At 40.8% G+C, this 21,250-nt stretch overlaps 2 protein-coding genes across 9 annotated transcripts; one reads left to right on the top strand and one right to left on the bottom strand.

Annotated features, from left to right (window-relative positions):
- Window positions 1-339: 339 nt before the first annotated feature.
- Window positions 340-10,496, bottom strand: dnajc14 (DnaJ (Hsp40) homolog, subfamily C, member 14). Of its 2 annotated transcripts, XM_031322810.2 has the most exons (8): window positions 10,368-10,496; window positions 9,505-9,517; window positions 7,220-8,647; window positions 6,986-7,092; window positions 4,699-4,818; window positions 4,391-4,551; window positions 4,084-4,186; window positions 340-3,168 (listed from the first exon to the last, which is right to left on the bottom strand). In XM_031322810.2, the coding sequence occupies exons 3-8, from the start codon at window positions 8,429-8,431 to the stop codon at window positions 2,874-2,876; spliced, it is 1,998 nt and encodes a 665-aa protein (XP_031178670.1). In that variant the 5' UTR covers window positions 8,432-8,647; window positions 9,505-9,517; window positions 10,368-10,496; the 3' UTR covers window positions 340-2,873. The 2 variants fall into 2 exon arrangements, with proteins under 2 accessions (XP_031178670.1, XP_031178664.1); XM_031322804.2 differs by lacking the exon at window positions 9,505-9,517.
- On the top strand, window positions 9,845-20,152 carry nab2 (NGFI-A binding protein 2 (EGR1 binding protein 2)). Of its 7 annotated transcripts, none has more exons than XM_031322847.2 (8): window positions 9,845-10,317; window positions 12,622-12,724; window positions 13,018-13,922; window positions 14,113-14,246; window positions 15,317-15,368; window positions 15,527-15,641; window positions 15,777-15,962; window positions 18,355-20,152. In XM_031322847.2, the coding sequence occupies exons 3-8, from the start codon at window positions 13,029-13,031 to the stop codon at window positions 18,450-18,452; spliced, it is 1,479 nt and encodes a 492-aa protein (XP_031178707.1). In that variant the 5' UTR covers window positions 9,845-10,317; window positions 12,622-12,724; window positions 13,018-13,028; the 3' UTR covers window positions 18,453-20,152. The 7 variants fall into 7 exon arrangements, 6 of the variants coding, with proteins under 6 accessions (XP_031178707.1, XP_031178715.1, XP_031178682.1 ...); XR_004897753.1 differs by lacking the exon at window positions 9,845-10,317 and having other exon boundaries at window positions 12,013-12,724; window positions 18,355-19,098; window positions 19,133-20,152; XM_031322838.2 differs by lacking the exon at window positions 9,845-10,317 and adding an exon at window positions 12,013-12,402.
- Window positions 20,153-21,250: the final 1,098 nt, after the last annotated feature.

Raw genomic sequence — 21,250 nt, 5'->3', positions numbered from 1 at the left:
AAAAAACCCTGATGATTGTCTGATTATTTTTTTTTGCAATACTTCTGCATATTCTGTTAAAAGTTGGAAAAAGAAATCTGAAGTGTTGACTCTTTCATTGACCTCTTGGACTTCAACCTGCTACCTTAACGTACAGCACAACATTCTCAAGTCAAGGTGGACGTGTGGAAAACAAAGCACTCTGCTCAACGTGGGTATAGCTGTTAGTCCAGTTTTCCAGACAGGGCTGATTCAGATATTTGATGATCTGAAGAAAAAAAACTTAGATAATAAAGGCTTAAATAAGCATGTAAGATGAAAATTTGTACGTTGAAAAAAAATCGGCAACAAATTAACCTGATTTGTGAATGAAATATTTGATGAAAGTCAATTTTAGTTTTCTGATTATCACACAGTAACGATCTGAATGCTGCCCAATTGAAAAAAAAACAACATATTTTAAGGCCTCATAGTTCTGTCCGAACCTTCCTTTATACTATCAAATGCTATCTGGTTTTTCACCAGAATGAAAATAAATCCAGAATTATTTTTACATTTTGAGTTGGTTTCATTTAAAAGGGCCCTTTTAGTTGACAACTCAAACCATGTCTGGGAGACTGGTCAAATGCATACAAGAGAAAAGCTATTTGACAGATAAAAACAAACATGGCAAACTTAATGACCTGCTTCAATGAGCTCAAACATTTGCACCAAAGGTTCATCTTTTCAAGCTACCAGACAAACCTGCATTATGAAGTACAATGCCAGAAGATAGTTCTGATACTTAGGTTTCCCAGAGTGACGAACGATGATTAAATGTGGTTTTTTTTCTTTAACATTTTTCTCACTCATTTAACATTCAGATTCTACCAAAAAATAATCTTAATTGCAAATGAGCCGTTATCTTAGCGAGCTACACCTCCTACACAGCTGCCGCTGCAGGAGTCTGGTTAGGCTAAATCACCGATGACTGTTCAAGATCCCTCTGATGTTATAACAGTTGTGGGTGTGCAAATTAACACAAAAAACATTGAACATGGTACTTTTCATCAACTGTCAATATAAAAAAATAGCCTTTATCAAATGCCTTATCACACATTGCCATTTCACTACACTCACACTGTAAACAGCTGTTTTCTTAACTTATGAACATAATGATTTCTATGCAAGAAGCATATCAAGAAACAAAACCCCAAATACAACCAATTATCATTTTTCTGACCCCTTCATGGTACATACTGTACAGTAGTAACACATGGGAATCAGTCTTTTAGCTTTAAATTAGAGTTTCTGTGACTTTGACATTTTGAAAGCTGAACCACGTCCAGGTGGAAGTACTAACCAGAAGAATACACCAGTTTTTATCTGCCAAACTTTAAGAGTCCGATGATTTGTTTCTTTAATTGGTGACAGTCATGACAGATCAGTGATGTAGAAGGCATGGCTTAACATCTTTGCTGGCATAAAATGGTACTCAACAAGTGAGACCCTGATCAAAATGGCGTTTCAATTTAGATGACTGGAACGTTTACTTTTCAGTAGCAGCATGAACGACTACGTAAATCAACTATATCAAACTAACATATTGCAAACGCATGCCGTTTTCAGTCGGTAATGAACAAATTAAAGTAATGTTGATTTGACAGCATTGAAGTTTCGTGCAGATCAGGCTTGCTTCAGTATATGTAAATTAGCACACTTTATGATATAAAATGACTCAAATGGCTGTTAAGCTTTGTAAATAAGTTTAACTGTGACCGTTTTAATGTTGTGTGGTTACACAGTGAATCAACAGGGGGCAATGTAGATCAATTGTATGTGGACATGAAAACAGCAATTCCTCCTTGGCGAAGAAAAATATCAATATTTCAAAATGTCAACACGTCAGTTTTAAAGTTTTTTATCAAAGCAGTTGAGCTGGGGTTCAGTATTACAGAAACATAACTCATTCCTGCTGTTAGATTTTAAACCCTAATAATAACATCAATCTGGAGCTGAAACTAACAGCAGGTAGATTTAGCATGTTTGAAACTGTTTATCTCAGAACAAAAACACTCTTTCATCGTTTTCACTTATTCTGGTCCAGATTTTACATCTTGACCGTGTCCTCTCTGGCTCAGTGGCTTTTGAAAACAGAGGTGAACAAATGCAGGATGTGATTCTCTGATAACCGCCATACAAATATCAGCATCTATTTTAGCTTAACTAATTCTGCACAAATGGCCAACTCTCTCTGAACTTTTAGTGCACTTCTAGCGCACTACTGCATACGTGTTGACAACTTTCTCTTCTTTTTGATTCGGTTCAGATGTGTTGAGTTTAACTGGATTCAAATCATTCTTGAAATATGGTGGACGAGGTGCAGATCTAACATGAGTAAACACTGACACAGTGAAGTCGCCCAGATCATTATCTTCTTCGTGTTAATTATCGTGATCCTCTCTCTTCAAGTGTCACTCTGTCTGGAACCAACGTCTTAAACTTTCCTTATACAAAACATTAAAAACAAAAGTGAAAAAAACAAAAACAAAGTGTTAAAATACAGGTGAATAAATCATGCTTTGCGGGATTTGGCAGGAAATTATGAAAGGAAAACGTTTCATTACAGCACCCCAATAAGGATTTCAATGCCAAGGCTACAGTCGTCTTGAAGACCAACAGAACAATAAGGTGAAATGAGAGGTAAAGCACCGTCACCTCTTCAACCCTCCTTCAATACTTGTTTAGTCAACAGGCTCCTCTTAATGATCCACCTCTGGCTCATCTGACCTTAACCACATGAATTATCTCGAGTTCAGATCTTGGCGGGCCGACAGGGAGCCGAGAGACAAACATGGCCGTTATTTATTGTGTCCCTGTGTTGCTATGTTGATACACTGAGAGGTCAACGGACTTCACCTCTGGAAGGGTTTGCGGACCTTCTTCCTCCTTCTGGGGGGTTTGCCACTTTCAGCCCATGTCTCACTGGACTCTGGCCGCTGACCCCCCGGCATGTAGAAACCTGTCTGGCTCGGGGGAGGGGAGAACGGGGGCGCTCCAGCACCAGGGGGTTGCTGATGGGGGGGACCTGAGGGGAAGAATCCCCCATTGGCAGCCATGTCGTTAGGTGGTCCTCCCTTGAAGATGCGATTGAAGAAGTCCTGCAAATCTGCAGGGTTGGTCGGACTTGGGGCGTGCTCTGAGGGTGTCCTGAAAGTGAAAGTTTGAAAGTTCAGAGATCTTTTGAGCCTTAAGTGATGGTCTTTTTGGCTTTTACAGATGGTCACGTGGCAACAGCATGAGCAGAATAAATGATGTCCAATTGTAAGGAGCATTAGGGTTAGGATGATAATCTATTTGAACATAAAGTATATTAAAAATGATTAAAAATGCAAACAGTGGGGCGCCTGGATAGCTCAGTTGGTAGAGCGGGCGCCCATACATAGAGGTTTACTCCTCGACGCAGCTGGCCCGGGTTCGACTCCGACCCTTTGCTGCGTGTCATTCCCCCTCTCTCTCCCCTTTCATGTCTTCTGCTGTCCTATCAAAATAAAGGCCGAAAATGCCCAAAAAATAATAAAAAAAAAAAAAAAAAAATGCAAACATGTTTTTTTTTTTTCTTTAATGTCATTATTACAACAATGCACCACACACACATTAGGATTCTGAGAAATGCATCAATAAAAATCAATGTAAAGTATTTTGTCAGCAGAGACCGAAAAACAAATGAAAGAAGATGGAAAAAGTGACGTTGTTATATTTCCATGTTTTAACTAATTTTTGAAGTTGCATACGAGTTGTCTGGTTAAACTGTTAACTGTGTCCTAATTTTGTTTTAGCAGTTGAGATATATACTGCAACACTTTACATTTTCATAGCACCACTTTTCTAAAAGGAGGACTCCTAAGTCTCCCGCTGGTATTTGCTTCATATTTTCAAACAGCAGAACTATGGCAGATGTTCCAGACATAGATATAGAACTCTATGTTTCCAGGTATGTAAAACTCCCGAAACTATCTGCTAAAATCAGTGATGAGGCTAAATTGAGGCCTGAATAAAGGAGGAGGAGGAAATAGTACATGATTTAGCACCATGAAGCCACAATAAACCCTTGAAGGGACGTACCTGTGTCGTGTGGAGTTGCTGTTGTTCTTTGAACCAAATGAGATGTGATAGGGCACACGGTGCGTGTCAGGAGAAATGCCGATTCTTTGGCAACCTGCCCACTCTGAAACATGACAGCATGACAACAGCTTACATATACATTTCAATACTGTAAAACTTTGCTCTGAAGCTTTTCTATGACCTGCGAAGCCAAGCACTGAGTTGCCTAGAGACTGATAATATATGAGCTCATGCAAACTACACAATGTATTACTGTTCAGTTACTGATGAGGGGAGCAGATAATCTTCAGAAAAAGCTGACATTCACCTGTAATATCATACACTTTGCCATCCATACATGCAAAGTATGTGATACGTAGGCCCAACATGCTAGACTCAGCCCACAGGTCCCCCTCCTCAGCACTATGGCAACGGTTGCACTCGGCACAGAACCGGGCCTCAGCAGGTTCACGATCCATCTCGAACCGCCTGCACAGACACAAAGGTCACAAAGGAAACACCAACTGTACTACTACATAAGGCGTGATTCAGTTGTGTGTAATACATAATGTTTAACGCCAGTCTGAGGAAATGTTTGACACTGATTCCGTTGATATTGGGTGTGCAGCGACGTACTTGTGTTTGCCTTCACACTTGGTACACATCATGGTGTTCATGGCTTCCTTCAGGTCATCCTGCAGTTTAGTCAGAAACTCGTTCATGGACTTTGAGAGCTCGGTTGCTGCCATACGCTTCCTGCATGGGAAAGAAACAGACCGGTTGGGGATACGTGAACATAACAGGCCTAAGGAGTCAACCTCACTCTAAATCACTGTACAATTTAATTATTTCAGAAGAAAACACTGTTCATCTTAAAACAACAGACCTTGGATAGTTGCAGTCAATCTCTATTTACTATCACTATTTTATATATATTGACATTGTAGGAAACTTGAATTTTGTGCAAATAATGCAAGGACAGTGTCCACTGAGGGGTTTGTTTACTCCACTGTCGTTAACAAAAAGAGGATGAGAAAAATAAAAAGTTAGAATATTCAATTCTACCAAACTAATGATAGAACTTTACAACTGCAGAAAAAAACAAATGATTATTGTATTAAAGGTCCCATGGCATGAAAATTTCACTTTATGTTTTTTAACATTAATATGCGTTCCCCCAGCCTGCCTATGGTCCCCCAGTGGCTAGAAATGGTGATAGGTGTAAACCGAGCCCTGGGTATCCTGCTCTGCTTTTGAGAAAATGAAATCTCAGATGGGCCGATCTGGAATCTCCTCCTTATGAAGTCATAAGGAGGAAGGTTACCTCCCCTTTCTCTACTTTGCCCGCCCAGAGAATTTGGCCCACCCATGAGAGAGAGACATCATGGCTTTCAAATGAGCAAAGTGGCAGTTGGTCAAGGCCACACCCCCACCCTCCACCTTGCCCCCCCCCCCCCCCCCTCTCCTCCTCAATAGCATTTAAAGCTACAGACACAGAAATGGCACATCCTAAGTAAAGCTCATTGTGGGACTGGCTCTGGTGGCTGTAATTCTGCACCAAGGCTGGATTGACCCTTCGCTAAGGCGCGGGAAGTCTGTCAAGCTTTTGAGCGAGGGAAACACCGTATGCAGAAGCGTTGTGCAAATCCGATACCTGGTATCCTAAAAGTTTGGACGGGGTGGTGGAATTTTTCCCTTTCCGAAACCTAAAACCCAAGGGGAGAAAGGCCGGGTGTGGATCAAGCAGTGTGTGAAGCCCCATTCACAACTAGCTAAATGTCGACAGTATTAACAAAAACATACGTTTGCTCCAAGGCAAGAACACGCTAATGTTAGCTAGCTAGCTAGGCTCAAAATATCACCTCACTTCAACGGTAGCATAATGAGGGTCCCTAAATGTTAACCGAAGCATTGAGAACTTTGTAAGTGTACAGACAGTTTATTAAAAAGATAGATTATAAAAGACAGTCGCGTTCTCGCATACAGGCGGCCGCCGTCTTGGGAGCTACTGTCTTTCTGCCCCGAATACTAGCGTTGTAAGCTAATCAGCGGTCCGCGCTAGCTTGTTTCAAGCTACAAACACATTTGATTAGCATGAAGACATGTCCCAGAGAGTGATCGAGTGGGTACACATCTGTTATTAACCCATCCTTAAGATGATTAAAGGCAAGACGGAGGCTCACTGAAAATATATTTCAGCATTTGTTAAATCGCTAAAAATATAAGCAGGAGAATGTTATAATTGCAAAGTGTTCAAGCTAATGTATTGTGTTTATTCCACAAGATTTATGGATAAGCTGTTTGATTTATAATTATTAGATTATTTTCAAATGTCACTTACCCTGCTGTGCATGAACATAGCTGTTCCTCAATTTCTGTGTTTCCCATTTGAATGGTCAGCGTATGAGGCGGCTCACATTATTGCATGACCTATAGGCTTTAGCTTCAATTCTGATGAAATTATTCTCTCATCGGTTGCATATTATGTCATGGATATATCCCTCAAATGCATAATGCAGTCCCTTTTGTCTTCCTCTCTCAGATATTTCACCTGTTCGCAAAAAATTACTAATTATGTTAATTACGGTGTCAGGGAATGTCTGACACCGGTGCATACATACTGTAACAGACGTGCCAGGCACGAAAGCTTGACAGGCATAGCAACGGTAACTAAGGAGGGCGGGGCTTAGCGATTTCACGAAAGAGACTTCACATACAATATTAGGGGACCACTAAGGCCCATATAAAAGCATCCAAAGAGTACCATGTCATGGGACCTTTAATGTAACGGGGAAAAAAAGATTCTTTTTAAAACAGGCTACGAAATAAATGGTTTTTTTTAAACATACTTCGAGTTGTTTTTAGTTTTATTTTGCTTTAGAATTATATGTCCTGTGAGAACCACTTTTTTCCGTGTACTCACAACTCGTACTCCCGTCGTGTCTCTGGGTTACTGACAATATCCCAGGCAGCCCTCAGTACTTTGAACGCCTCTCCAGCTCGGGGGTGTTTATTTTTGTCTGGATGGACCTGAAGAAGAAGGGACAGAGGAAAAGGTTATATGAGCAAAGGAGAAAAACTCTACCTCTGATACAATTTGTTAGTCATTAACGCAATAGCTGTATTTTTCACTCAGACACAGGCACTTCACACACACCTGGACAGCCAGCTGTCTGTAGGCCTTCTTCAGTTCAGCCTCAGTGGCATGCACCTCCACACCCAGCACTGTAAAGGGGTCGAGCTCGTCCTCTGGTACCTCAGCCAAGGCCAGCAGTCTCTCCAGCTCCTGGCCTGGCTGGCTTCTCCCTGCCCTGCCGGGAGAGTCAGGGCTGGACGGTGGTACGTGGCCATGCCTCCTGAACCTGCTTCGGACTGTCTCCAGCAGGGACACCACCCTCTTCCAAAACCTTGACTCCTGAAAAGTTGTCCAATAGCGTTTTCCCTTCTCTCCTCCAAGGCGAACCAATGCACCCTTTGCCCACTGGGAACCGAGAATAACCAAAGCACAGAAAAGTCTCAAAAAAGATAAGGCAGCTGTCTTCACCCACTTTATTAACCGAACAATTTTATCCACCAGGTCTGTTCCTGTGCATTTCGTCCATTTCAGAATCCGACTAGCATCTGCCTTCATTCCTGCTGTATCTGTGATCTTCACAAGGAGCTGCTGCCCAAAGTTGTAAAGTTTCACCCCTCCAGCCTCCACACCAACTCCACAATTGTGAGTCAATGTGACAATAATCTCAATCATCATGTGGACGCAGGAGATGCACCAGAAGCTCAGAGACTCTGACAGCATCTCCTTAAAAGCTAGGACGAGCTGGTTGCCTGTCCGCCTGCGGCCTCGGTTCTGCTGATGGTGGTGGTGGTTACGTCGGCGGGTCTGCTTGTGCCGACCACCACTTGACATAACATTGCCTTTTTGAAGGGAGGAAAAAGCACTTTGACTGCTCTGCTCTGAAACTGACCCACTGCTCCTGAATCTGCATCTCCGCCCAGGTCCCACGTTCCTCCAACCAGACTCCCCGTTCATGTGCTGCTCCTTCGCAGCTTCATCCTCTTCTTGATTTATAACATGCGAGTTCTCATGATCTGCAGTGTCATCATGCTCAAACCCATCTGAAGCCTCCTCAGTATCCTCTTTGGCCTCTGTAGATCCACAATACTCTGCTTCGCCAGCACCAGAGGCTTGTGGAGTGGCTGGATTTGGGGTGTCCTGAGATTTGGCTGTTTTGTCCTGCTCACATTCATCATCAGTGGGTCTGGCCTCCCACTGACTAGACTCGGTCACTAAGGTGGACTCACTATCAGGGATGTCCTCATCAGCGTCAGTAACCCAATCCATTTCCTTCTCAGCTGCTTCTCTCTCCATGTTGTTTACAGCTGTTTGATTGAAGCGCTGTGAAATTGGAATCTCATGGAAGATGATATCCTAGATCCATAATCTGGGGCAACATTTTCCCCAGGCTCTCATTATAAAAGTGAGACTGGGGGCTCCTGAGGGTCAGTCTCAGGTCCACCATATCAACAGCCACTTCCAGGTGTCAAAAGGTTTTTACACACCTCACATCATGCATCAGGTTGTTATCTGAAAAGCAACAACACATAGAGTTCATCATACACCCACATTGTGGATAAGCAGAATTAAGTGAGAAATATGCTTCTAACAGTAGTCATTTATATTAAAATGCAAGTTTTTAAATCTTCTAAAAACTAAAACGAAAGGGTGGCCACTATGATGATATACATGTTTCAACCATCAGAGACTTTGTCGTATCGTTTAAACCACAGTAGCTACTCTTTTAACATCCCTGGGTGTATTAGACCATTGTGGCTACTGGAAGTCCGGGCTTTGCATAAATTTGATAAAGGATCAATATCTTTTTTTTGATATTTCACAACAGACACTGACATCTGTTTTGTATAACCTTAAATTTTATATATATATATATATATATATATATATATATATATATATATATATAAACTGTATTACAGTGCATATGAATCTAGCAATGTGAAATTACACATACCACAATAAAAGATGTTCCATACTGCACACCTTATAGAGACTTATGAAACAATGAATCAACTACCTGAATGGTTGATCAACAGAAAATGAACTGCCAAAAATAATAAATTAAATTAATCATTTAAGTTACTTATTTAAGTTACTTATCAAACAAAAATGTCAAACATTTACTGGTTCCAACTTCTCAAATGTGATGAATTGCTGTTTTTTTCTGTTTTATCTCATTGTGTACTAAATATCTTTGGGCTCGAACTGTTGGTCGAACAAAACAAGACAGATACGTCAACTTGTGCTCTGGTCAACTGTGACATGCATTTTCACTATCGTCTGACATGCTACAGGCTTAACATTTAAAAAAAAATAACTGACAGATAAATCGATCATGGAAATAAGTCAGTGATTAGTTTTTTTACCTTACACCTGCTGCTACCAGTATGAAGAGGAGATAATGTGGAGTTAAATGTTTTGCCACGACCACAGGGGTCACCATGACTGTATAACAACACAGTTTTGGAGCTTTTCCTGAACAAATAAACTAAGAACGAATGAGTCATGTAGCTAGCTAAGTATCTCAACGTTACATGTAACGTAAATGTAGCTACTTACTGTCCAATCGTTGCAGAACTGAACATAAATCAAGAAACTCAAAATTAGCTTTTACACGTATAATAGTGCAACACAGATTACATTCAGTTAACTAATGTTATATTAATTATGTTGTTTGCTAATTAAGTCAAAGAGGAACACGGTGTTTCTAGAAACTAGCTAGCTACACGAACAAACATTTGGCACCGATAAAAAACAGCTATTATAAACCGGTCAATCTTGTCTGACAGACTCTTTTGATATTAATTTAACTTCGATAACAACATGACCAAATATTTTAAAGGCGGCTAATGTTAGCAGACAGCCAGAGTGTTAGCATGAAGAAGCAGCCAGCCAACAAGAGGACAGACAGACCTACAAGGGCTAAAATTAGCTTGCCTCTGGCTGGCTAACCTGACAACATTTCGACTAAATAAGGTCTCCAAGAAAGATTAAACGACAGCACAGCAGCAAACCGTTATTAACGTATTTAGCTAGCAAACAGCCAACCGAGCAACTAACGATAATAACTGTTAGCTAATAACAGCAGCGAGCTGGACTAGCTAATACGGACGCCTGTTTCCCTTCCTGTGGGCTTTGACGAGAAAGCTAAGACATATTTTGGACACCGGACGAGCCCAGTAAGAAGGCAAATTATTTTGCATTAAAACAAACTAGATGTCATATATACCTCTCATATAATTGTGTAACCTTGTTTGTTAACAGACAGCCAAGTGTCCGTGTTGTTTTTTTTTTTAAGCCACTTCTTCTTCTCCTGCTCCTTTTCCTACTTTCTTCCCGTTTCTTCTTCCTCCTCCTCCCCCCCCCTTTTTCTTCTTCTGCGTGGTTTTCTGACTGTTAGCAAACAACTCAGGAAACCACTACTGCCACCCATTATTTGTTGGTATAGCTGATAATTAACAATACACCTTTAATTTATTTAAATAGATTTTCCTTGATAAAACATAGTATAGTATTATCTTAGTTCACTCTATCCATCCTGTTAAATAAGCTATACCGTCTATCACAGCCCTTTACCCTTTTAATATCTTGTAAAAAATCTAAATAATTCCCCTCAGGATGCTTCAGTAGGCTAATACCCATAGGCAACATTACCAAAAGCATTTTGGCAAGCCTGTCAATACGGTTTGGTCAAGGTCCATTAGTTTAACTTAAGGAACATTTTTAATTCTACAAATATATATTTAAATAACATTTAAGACATTAGTGTGCTTCCAACTTCATGGCAACTGGTTGAGGAAGGCCTTTACTTGTTTTCACATGATAATGCCTCCAATGTGCAAGGCGAGGACCATTAAAAAAATGGCAGAGAAATCACTTTCCCAATCTTACTTTTTCCAGCTATAGGAGCTTTGCAAAAATTAAAACCTTCCTATAGCCCAACGATTGGGAAAAAGGCATCCATTTGTCACAACGCCATGCTCACCTGTCTCAGCAAATCTTCTCGATATCGACCCCAATTGGTGTAGAACTCACTGAGGCTTTAACAAACAAACAAACAAAAACGTATAGATCGAAGATTACATCCGTTTTAGTTTATCTCCATTGCCCAGTGTCAATTATAGGATTGTTTGGCAACTGGGAGCAGCCTCAGAGCAGCAACATGGGGGGGTCCATACCCACACTACACACATCCAATGTCCACATACTTGCTGAACTCAATGCATCTTCTTTGAAGGCAAAGATTAGTGGTGTCCCGCCCACACTTTCAAATTTGTTTGATATTATTTTATTTATAAGTCTCGGTGATCTGCCCCTATTTTAAAATAATCTATAATTACGATCAACTTAATTATTTTATGGATTTTGTATCATCATAATCCCAAAACTTGCAATGCAGGAAATGGTTGAATAATTCAAATAGAAAGAAAATAGAAAAAACACACAAACACACACACACACACACACACACACACACACACACACACACACACACACACACACACACACACACACACACTTCTTAAACCAAAGTTACACCCTTTAGTAGGCTTTAGGGCAGTAGAATGGCTATGGCTTACACTGCCAATATAAAACACTGTTAAACAGTAATGTTTGCAGATGATGATCCTGGATGTAGCCTATGGGCAGAAACTTAGAGCTATATTAAACAACACGTGAGATCCATCGATATTGTTGGTGATAGGCTATTTGGGCGAATTAGGCCTTTAAATTTGCAAAGAAATACCAGCTTTAAAAAAAGAGTATAGCGGAGGAAGCAAATGCGTTTCACCTGTAGGCTACATTCATAATAATTAACGACCACTCACTTCCTAAAAACTGCCCAGTAAAAATCCACATCTGTCACATCTGTTTAGGCTTTTGTTCTCTAAATAGGCTAAGTCAGTGCTAACTGCTTGTTTAGGGGTCTTTCACATTGCGAAACTCTGGGAACCCCCACCCGGCTTCTGCATAAAAAAAAACAAATCTTGAAGACGCAGAGGGTTAATTTCAAGCTCCCACCACCACCACCACCCACATCTCCTATTTGAAAGCCGCCTCTCTACCGGGAGAGGAAGGCTCTTTTTCGGTCAGATGGCGTGCTGCAGTCCGCCCCCGTCATTCTCCAGCCCACACAGACAGGGCAGCCAGCAACCAATACGCTGCGCCGGAGGAAGATTTCTGCCAGAGATTTCAGACGACGTATGATACTCAAAGGGGATTTACTACACCAATCTGAGCCGGGAAAGCTTTCGGCAATATAGGTAACAGGGTAAGCAACGAATAGGATAACTGCGATGTGTATCTGAGCAAGGAGTTTTCTGCGAACATCTGGCTCAGGGATAGGCTACTTAATTGCCTCCAGTCGGTGGTTTTATTTTAGCAGGAGCCAATCATCCAAGTGTTTCTACTTTAGTCTGATCTAAATGTAACGTGCTTTTGTTTCATTGATCCACCGAAATTAGTTTGTATTTCTTTATCAGTTTCACTCCGGGAGTAGCCTATCGACCTGTGACATCGGTGGTTTGGAGACACACCTTACCGTTTTTCCCGTCTCTGCACATCCGTCTACCTGACCAGAAGAAGGTAAGAGAGGTTTATGTGTACTACACCATCAGTCATAAGCGCTACAAGGTGAAAATAGTTTGCATATGGAGGAGGAAACTATTCTTTTCCGAAGCATGCATAAAGTTCCTATATTCATCTTTTTTATTTTTTATTAATGCTTCATAAAGATAAAAGAGTTTGGAACAGGTAGTAAATGCAGTCCAGATGACATTAAAAATAAATAGGCCTAATTTAATAATAATAAATAACTTGTATAGGATTTCTCCACCTACAGGTTCATGTCTTTCCTTTCTCCTGCCTAAACTTTCCAGAGCTGTGTGCCATGTGTCTGCCACGCACACTTGGGGAGTTGCAGCTCTATAGGGTGCTGCAGAGGGCCAACCTGCTGGCCTATTATGAAACCTTCATCCAGCAGGGTGGTGACGATGTGCAGCAGCTCTGTGAGGCAGCAGAGGAGGAGTTTCTGGAGATCATGGCACTAGTTGGCATGGCCACCAAGCCACTGCATGTGCGTAGGCTCCAGAAAGCCCTCCGAGACTGGGCAGCAAACCCTGCCCTTTTCAGCCAGCCCGTCTCTAACGTTCCTCTCGGGGGCATCCCACTGTTCAAAGTGGAGGGGACTGGCACTGGTGGATCAGCAGGCGGGCCCAGGAAGTCTTTGAGCAACGGGCAGCCAGAGTCACCGTGTGAAAGGGAAGATCGGGCGTGTCTTACTCCAATGCACAGTGGGAGTCCAAGAAGCCCTTGCTCCCAGGCCTCCCCACAGCCACCAGAACCACACTACAGGGAAAAACTGTCCCCCATGGACCCACACTGGCTCAGCCCAGAGCCTGATGGGGCATCTGGAATAGACGAGGAGCCCCCCAGCCCACCTCTGCTGTCAACATGTCCTCCAGGTCCCTCCACATCTCCTAGCCCCTCTGTTTCTCTTGCCTCGTCGGCCCTGTCAGCCTGGCCCGGAGGACAGCTGGATGGGGAGACGGCAAGGGCTGTGGTGGAGAGTGTGGAGAGGCTCCTCAGGACCCTGCCCAGGTCCGATCCTGCAGAGTGGAAGACTCTGCTTAGGATGAACAAGAAGATGGCAAAGACTGTGGGACACATCTTCAAAATGGGGTCCCAAGATGTAAGCAAAGAAGAAGAGATCCGAAAGTACAGTCTCATCTATGGACGCTTTGACTCCAAGAGGAGAGAGGGGAAGCAGCTCACACATCATGAGGTAAAAGCACCAAAGACAAGAACAATGATGAAGTGTTTGAATGTATCACATCATGTTTCATACAATAGTCTGTTGCTAAAGTTCACATTGTAATCTAGAGGGCAGCTGTAAGATGTAAAAAGTGATTTTGTTATTGTCTGCATGATATTTTCAGTGGTTCCCTTCTTCACTAAGTGCTTTTCCTCCTCAGTTGATCATCAATGAAGCTGCAGCCCAGTTCTGTATGCGTGACAATGCCCTTTTGCTGAGACGGGTGGAGCTCTTTTCTTTGGCTCGGCAGGTGGCGAGAAAATGTGCCTACACCTCCACACTAAAGCATGCAAGGTATGGGGCGCTGCCTATAAAGAAGAGTGATCTGTTCACCAGCAACCAGTCAACAACACACCTGACACCTGCTGTGTCTTGATTGCTCCTCTATCTCGAGAAACAAATCTGTTAGAGAATCAGGAAAATAGTTTTAAGTCCAGCCCCATGCACAGCAACATGGCAATTCTTAAAATACATTCAAGGTAGAGTAGCATCACATGTGAAATAAATACAATCACTAGCTGGACAAAAAAACCCACTTATGATTCATCTTTCCACCAGTGTATCCATTTTCTCAATGAACCTGGTTCAGACTACAGTGGGAATTAAACTCCAACCTCTGTAGTGTTAGTATAATGAGCTAACTTTGGAGCCACACAAGAATACATGAATCCTCTCTGTGTTTGTTAACTTGCACAAAACATTAATATAATCTTCAAGCTATGAAAGTAAATACCAGCAGTTTTTTTTAATCAGTTTTTCCTCATAATGACTTAATGGCAGAATGTAACAACAAAGCACTAATGAAATTATTATAATATATTAGATTTAGTGTGTGAAATGCCATTTTTTAACAGTGTCTTGATTCCAGATATTATTTAATTTGTTTATATTTCCTTTGTCAAAAGATAAAGACCAAGTACATGAATGCTGTGACAAACATTCCCCTTGTGCTCATTACCACATGGCATTCAAATATTTACAACATACATCCAAAAATATATTTGCATATAAATAATTCTGATAAATACATAGTTTATTGGAAAAGTGCAGTTAAACTTATGTTCCAGGTCATTTCATAAGTTGAATTATTAAGTTGTATTCATTCATTCATTCTTTTTGTCTCTTGCTGTATCTTATACAAAAACACCGGGCTTGATTTGACAAAAGAAGGTCTTGAATCATTACTGGATTTTTTCTAAGCCTTCAACTTCCAATATGTTAAAAAAAGACATTGCAGTTGAAAGCTCTGCAAAAATGACTCTAAAGTGGACCTTAAGTCAAGATTTATTTTTGTCAAATTATTTGTTCCCGAGGTCAAGAACGAACTTTAATGTTCAATTGGCTCGACTGTTTTCCTCCTGCAGGACAAATACTGACGAGAATAGTGTACTGTGCCAGAAGAGAGCGAGACATGAGGTGAGTTTTTTAGAGGAGCGCTGCTGCCAGTAAACAATATTCAGTGACTTATTATAGATGAATGTGTGATTCTAACACACAATCTTGTGTGTAAACGTAGCCATTATCAGTAGTTTGAAGTGGGTCATTAGCACTAAATTAACAGTGATATGTTTAAGGTCATCATGCCTGAGAGTGTGCCATCATTTCTCGGAGTGGAAGGCTCAGAGGGTTTGACGCAGAGGGCAGATGATGACAGCTTATCTGCAGAAAGCCTCGACAGTGTATCGCATGGTAAAGATTTTTTATTTTATTTTTGTCTGAGCTGTGAACTGGTCTTCAGATGATTTCTACTCCAGACATTCTGTCTGTTTCTATAAGAGTTTAGCATTTGAAGACATTTACACCCAAATCTGTCTGTCCTGTTAGACATCGGCTCACAGTGCAACCAGTCTCCATCCCCCCGTCCCCACACTGACACGTCCAACCCTGCCAACTGGAGTCGCCATCTCATACAGCAAACGCTAATGGATGAAGGGTTACGATTGGCTCGGATGGTGTCACATGATCGGGCTGGCAAGATCAGCCTAGGGTCAGAACAAAATCACTCTACAGGTGACTTTTCCAATAATGACTTAACAATATGTGCTTAATAATGGACACAGAATAAAAGTCTATTATGCAGTGTTGTCCAACTCTGTTCAGGTAAAGGAATAGTTTGACATTTTGGGAAATGCACTTCTTCACTTTCTGGAACAGAGTTCATTGAGAAGATTGATACTACTTTTATATTTGAGCAGTAAATATCAGGCTACAGCTGCTTAGCTTAGCTTAGCACGAAGACTGGATTCACAAATTAACATGCAATACCTTGTTTCTTTAATGTGTGCAAAAACCAAATTGTAATACATCGCAATTTGCCGTTTTACGGGGGTTTATGCGCTGAGTTATTTCTAAGATGTTAGCAGTTTTTTACTCTTTTTTTTGGTAGAGAATAAATAACCAACATATAACGTGTTAAATAGTGAGCTTTACAGGTAGATTTTGTTACCCTTGGGCAGAGCCAGGCTAGCTGTTCCAATCTTTATGCTAAACCAAGCTAACCAGCTGCTCGCGCTGCAAATTAAAAGTACAGACATGAGAGGGGTATCAATCTTTAATTTTCAGCAGGAAAGCAATAAACTGCAAAGCAATCAAGCTTATTTCCAAAATATCAATCTATTAATTAAAGTTGGAATTTGAGGGGGGAATTGAAAGAGAGCAAGTTGATGTTGGGGTTCAATTGAAAATGACAGACAGAACTTTCCTAACCTTTCCTAACAATGAATATTTTATAGCTCTACAGCTTGAACTGTAGTGAGTCACAATCTCTCTGAGGTGACGCCTCCCACCATGCACAGCTGAACTTCACCAGACTGTAAATCAGAGGGAATGGAAGTTAGAAGGGGAAACAGAAGGAGGTGTAGAGCGATATATAAAGAGGAAAAGAGTGAGAGAAGGAGGGCAGAGAGAGGAGGAGGGGGGTGTTACACTGTTGTAGCACTTCTTTAATACCCTGCTTTTTTTTCTGATGCATCACAGCTTCTCACAGGAAAGAAAAAAAGCAAGTGATCTGGGCAAGTTAGTCGTTCTGGGCTGTGATAGCCAGTCGAAGAGATGAAGCAAGGAGAAGTAAGCCAGCAAAGACATGAGGGGGCGGGGAGGGAGGGAAGGGGGGGGGATAGGAAGTACTCTGTGGGCGGTAGAATCGGAGCCCCCCCTCTCAGCAGCGACTGACGTCAGAGTGTGTTAGGTGCGTGGGCTGAAGGGCGGGATGGATGGGGCGTGGGGGCGAAGTAGTGGGAGGTAATTGGAGGGGCGTTGCATTGACTCACCAAGCGACAGTGTATAAAAATAAAACCTGTGGGCAGGGAAATGGCACAGTCTTTTTTATACATCTTCTACTTCTACCAAAAGGACTGCGGAAATAACAAAAAATGGCATATGTTTCATCTCTGACGTCGATCTCTCTCACTCTGTCTTGGTTTTTTGTCTTCTCGCTCATCCAAGTTTCCTTCGTCTGTTTCTCTCATTAATCAGAACTTTCTTGCACTTTATCTCAACGTCACTGTTTTCTTCCATAACTCATCTTCCGTCATATCGTCATTTCTCATACGTCATTTTAAGATTTACATCATGAATTCAAATCAAAACCACATGTATTTTCCCACTGATGTTATACAGAATATGTGCATATTACATTTGTGTTATCACAAATTAAGTTCTTCATACTTATTATATTACTGCTTGCTGTTAAAGCACATGGACACAGAGGGTTTCTTATTGAGCAAATCCATAAATGAATATTCATTGACTTGGGAAACACTTTTAGTACTATTTACATTCTCACCTTCTCTTGCAAGCTAATGAATGCACATCAGAGTTAATTGTTTCAATATGAATACACAATGAAAAGCAACTTTTGTTGGTTCTTTATTTATGTGTCTTGTTCACTTGATTTGTTGACTGCGTCACTACCGTATCACCAGCCCAAAACTATTTAAACTTGTAATACTGGAGACTTTGTTATTCAGCAACTTGGGTTGGTCATACAGTACAAACCATGATGACTTCACTGCACGTGGGAGAATTTCTCGCTGAATTCCCCAAAACTATTATTCAAAGGTCTCAAAACACTGGTTGCATCATGATTACTGTGAATCCTTATATTTATCCTTTGCCTCAGTATTATAATAACTGGCTGTTCAGCCATTGTAAAACTATGTGCTGTTCATCTTGCAAAAGCATTATGCAAAGTGTTATCCAAAAACACATAAAGCTAGACGTATTTTATTTCCTTTTAATTTCCCAGTTGATTGAGACAGCACACAGTAGATTTACAGTATATGTTACAGACTAAGTAAATACATTAATTAATTTAAGTTTGTTCTCTAGTAGTTGTTCTTTAAGTGACTTTTAAGTGAATTTTCATATCAGGTCTTATCTTAAACTTTACCTCTCTCCACAGACCATGACAGTAAAGTTGAGAGGCGGAGCTCGATAACAGCGTGCAGGAGCAGCAGCCCTTGCATCACCAAAGACGACTCTAATCATCGGGGGAAATGAAATCGCTCAGCTTTTGTCAGGGAACTTGTCCTCAGGCCTGCCACTAAACTCCACTCAGAGTCTGCAATACAGGCTGCTACTGACACTGACTGATCTGATGAGGAGAAGACTCTTATCGACTTCAAAATCAATACAGTAATTATCTGAATTTACCAGCGACTGACATTATAAACCTGCAGTGACATCTGAACACTGACATTGTGGATCAAAAATGTTTTGAATTCAAATTCAGTAAATATGTAGAAGAGAAACTTCTTTTTTTTAATATATGGACTACATGTCCTGCAGATTTTAGCTGATAGTGGAAAATGTACTGATTTTATCAGGACAAACCTGATATTTTGTTAAGTCAGTTTACTGTGAGAAGTGCCGTGCTTTGAGAGTGCCACCTGTTTTAGAAGAAATGGGCACAACACAGCAGGGGGCACTGCAACTTTGGAAATTGTCTCTCTCAACTTACTCCAGTATCATACTGTAGTTATGTAAAGGAAATGTGGTTTCAATAGGAAGACTTTTATCTACATTTTCAGAAAGTTACAATCTAAAAACAGTATGATGACATTCTCAGCAGCTCCTCACCCTCAGGAAAAAAATGATGTTTTGAAGTCAGTGTATTCTTTAGGATTCAAAGATGAAGATAAATAAAGTCCACATAGATGGATTAGTAAAAACAAAAAAAGGAGGAGGTGTGGCACGTTAATCTCGATTTCCCAGAGCGTACAGACAAAACGCAGTCAGGCCTTTTGTCCTTTGCTGCATCATCTAATCGCACATGAGATCTGAACAGGCATGCTTAAGTTTATGAGATATAGAGCCGCAGGTCTTCATCATCCCCTCCCTCACATCTTTCTGTAATATTTTGCACAAGCGGCTGATGTGGTGTTTTGTAAAAAAATGATACATCAGGCTTTTCATTATCTTCAATTATGTGCAAAAGGTACTAAAAACACCTTTTCTAAACATGATGTTAAGAACACCGATGCTTTTCGATTTCCAGTCCACAGTTAACTTTTCAGTTGCCACTCTCTACACATCAGGTTTTCAGGGTCAGTTTATAGGGTCTTGCTCCAGGGCTCTTCAGCAGGGAGGATGCTTGCTGTCATCAGCTGCTCCTCCCTCTCATCTCGAGACTGCATTCAAAACTATATACGCAAGATTTAGATAATTTAAAAAACATTTTTCACAGAACTTTTAGAAAATGTGATAAGTGTAGATTTTTTAATGCGATTTTATTTAGGTGTAGCAAAAAGATATGGCAGCGTGTTTTTGGGATGATTTCTGTAGTCTTAATTAGGTGAACCTTAGTCAGATTTCCTCTTCTGTCTTTTGAGACTTATAGTAAATTAGGGTGACTAATCTTTCTGTACTTTCTAGGCTTTAGAAAAAGAAAAAAACATGCAGATGTTCACAGAAAGAAGTCTCATGGTGCTTGTCTCTTGATACAGCAGCTCCTACAAGTTCTGTCAGTCTATATGACCCTGTTTAAAATTGTTCAAATGTTTTCAGACTTCATGTAATGACAAGGCTCGTGTTGAAAATGCATTTTTGTATACTTAACCACAGAGTATGTCAGTGAGGTAGTTTGCTGTGCATCAGTTACACCTGCCTGTCTCTTGAGCATTAGTAACCTCAGTTTATTATGTTGCAAAACAGATTATTTATTTTGTTACATCTCAATAAATGTTATTTTATTGCCTAAAGCCACAGTGTGTTGTTTTGTTTTCCACAAAGAATATTTTTTTCTTGGCAGTTCTGATATGTGGAAGAGGCTGCAGGAGCAGCCAGCAACACCTCTGCTGTCGTCTTGTTTGTTGCACTGACGCTCTGCACTGAGCCTCAATGCCGGCATGACTCACCTGTACCAGCAATGTTATCAGCACTCATCCACACACACACACACACACACACACACACACACACACACACCCTGCTCAATTTTCAGACAGAGAAGATAGACAGTTTAGTTTATATCACTGTTACTGTATACAGTTACTGTATGTGTAACACAAAATCATAAAGGTTCGCGTACAATGTGTTGCAATGATCATTAAAATTAAGCTTTGCTACTGATCGGTCGATCCACCACTTTGGTCCAGACTTGCCATGAAATTATATTAACATTCATGATCCTCATAGGACGATTCTACTGACTCTGGTGATCCATTGACTTTTCCTTTAGCATGAGGTTGACATTTCTGTTTTTTTATTCAAATATCTCGAACAACTGCAGGATGGACTGCCGCGAAATTAACTACATTCATGTTTTCCAGAGGATGATTTTTGAAAAAGATAGATCTCCTGACTTTTAATCTAGTGCCACCATCAGGTCAAAATGTCTGATTATCCAATGCTTTGGGTTATGGCCAAACACCTGCAAAGCTAATGAGATTCCCATCAGCCTTAGCTAAATGTTGTGTTTATTGCTAATTAGCAACTATAAGAATGCCATCACGCAATGTGCATGGCTATAGACTCTTCTTGAATCTTGTAATTGAATTACACTTTCTCCATCATTGGAGCAATTTCAAAGACACCTGAGGTCATGATGTTTATATAAAAAGTTGCCTTTATCTTTTTGATTACACAAGAGCAATTATATCCAAGTTGTTTATCTTCGCTGTGATTATGAGAGCACTCAATGTGGCAGCAGATAAAGGGAGCCGTCATCATCAGTCAGCTGTCAGCACCAGTAATTAGGGAGTTAACTCTTTGAGTCTATTCTTAGCCCATGCTCATTCCTTGGTAACACAGAGCTGAGCAGCAGACAACTCATCAGTTTAATGCTTGACAGCAAACAT

Source organism: Sander lucioperca, chromosome 6 (genome assembly GCF_008315115.2).
Source record: "Sander lucioperca isolate FBNREF2018 chromosome 6, SLUC_FBN_1.2, whole genome shotgun sequence".
NCBI lineage: Eukaryota > Metazoa > Chordata > Actinopteri > Perciformes > Percidae > Sander > Sander lucioperca.
Note: the sequence above shows the minus strand (reverse complement) of the source record. Positions and strands in the feature narration are given on the sequence as shown.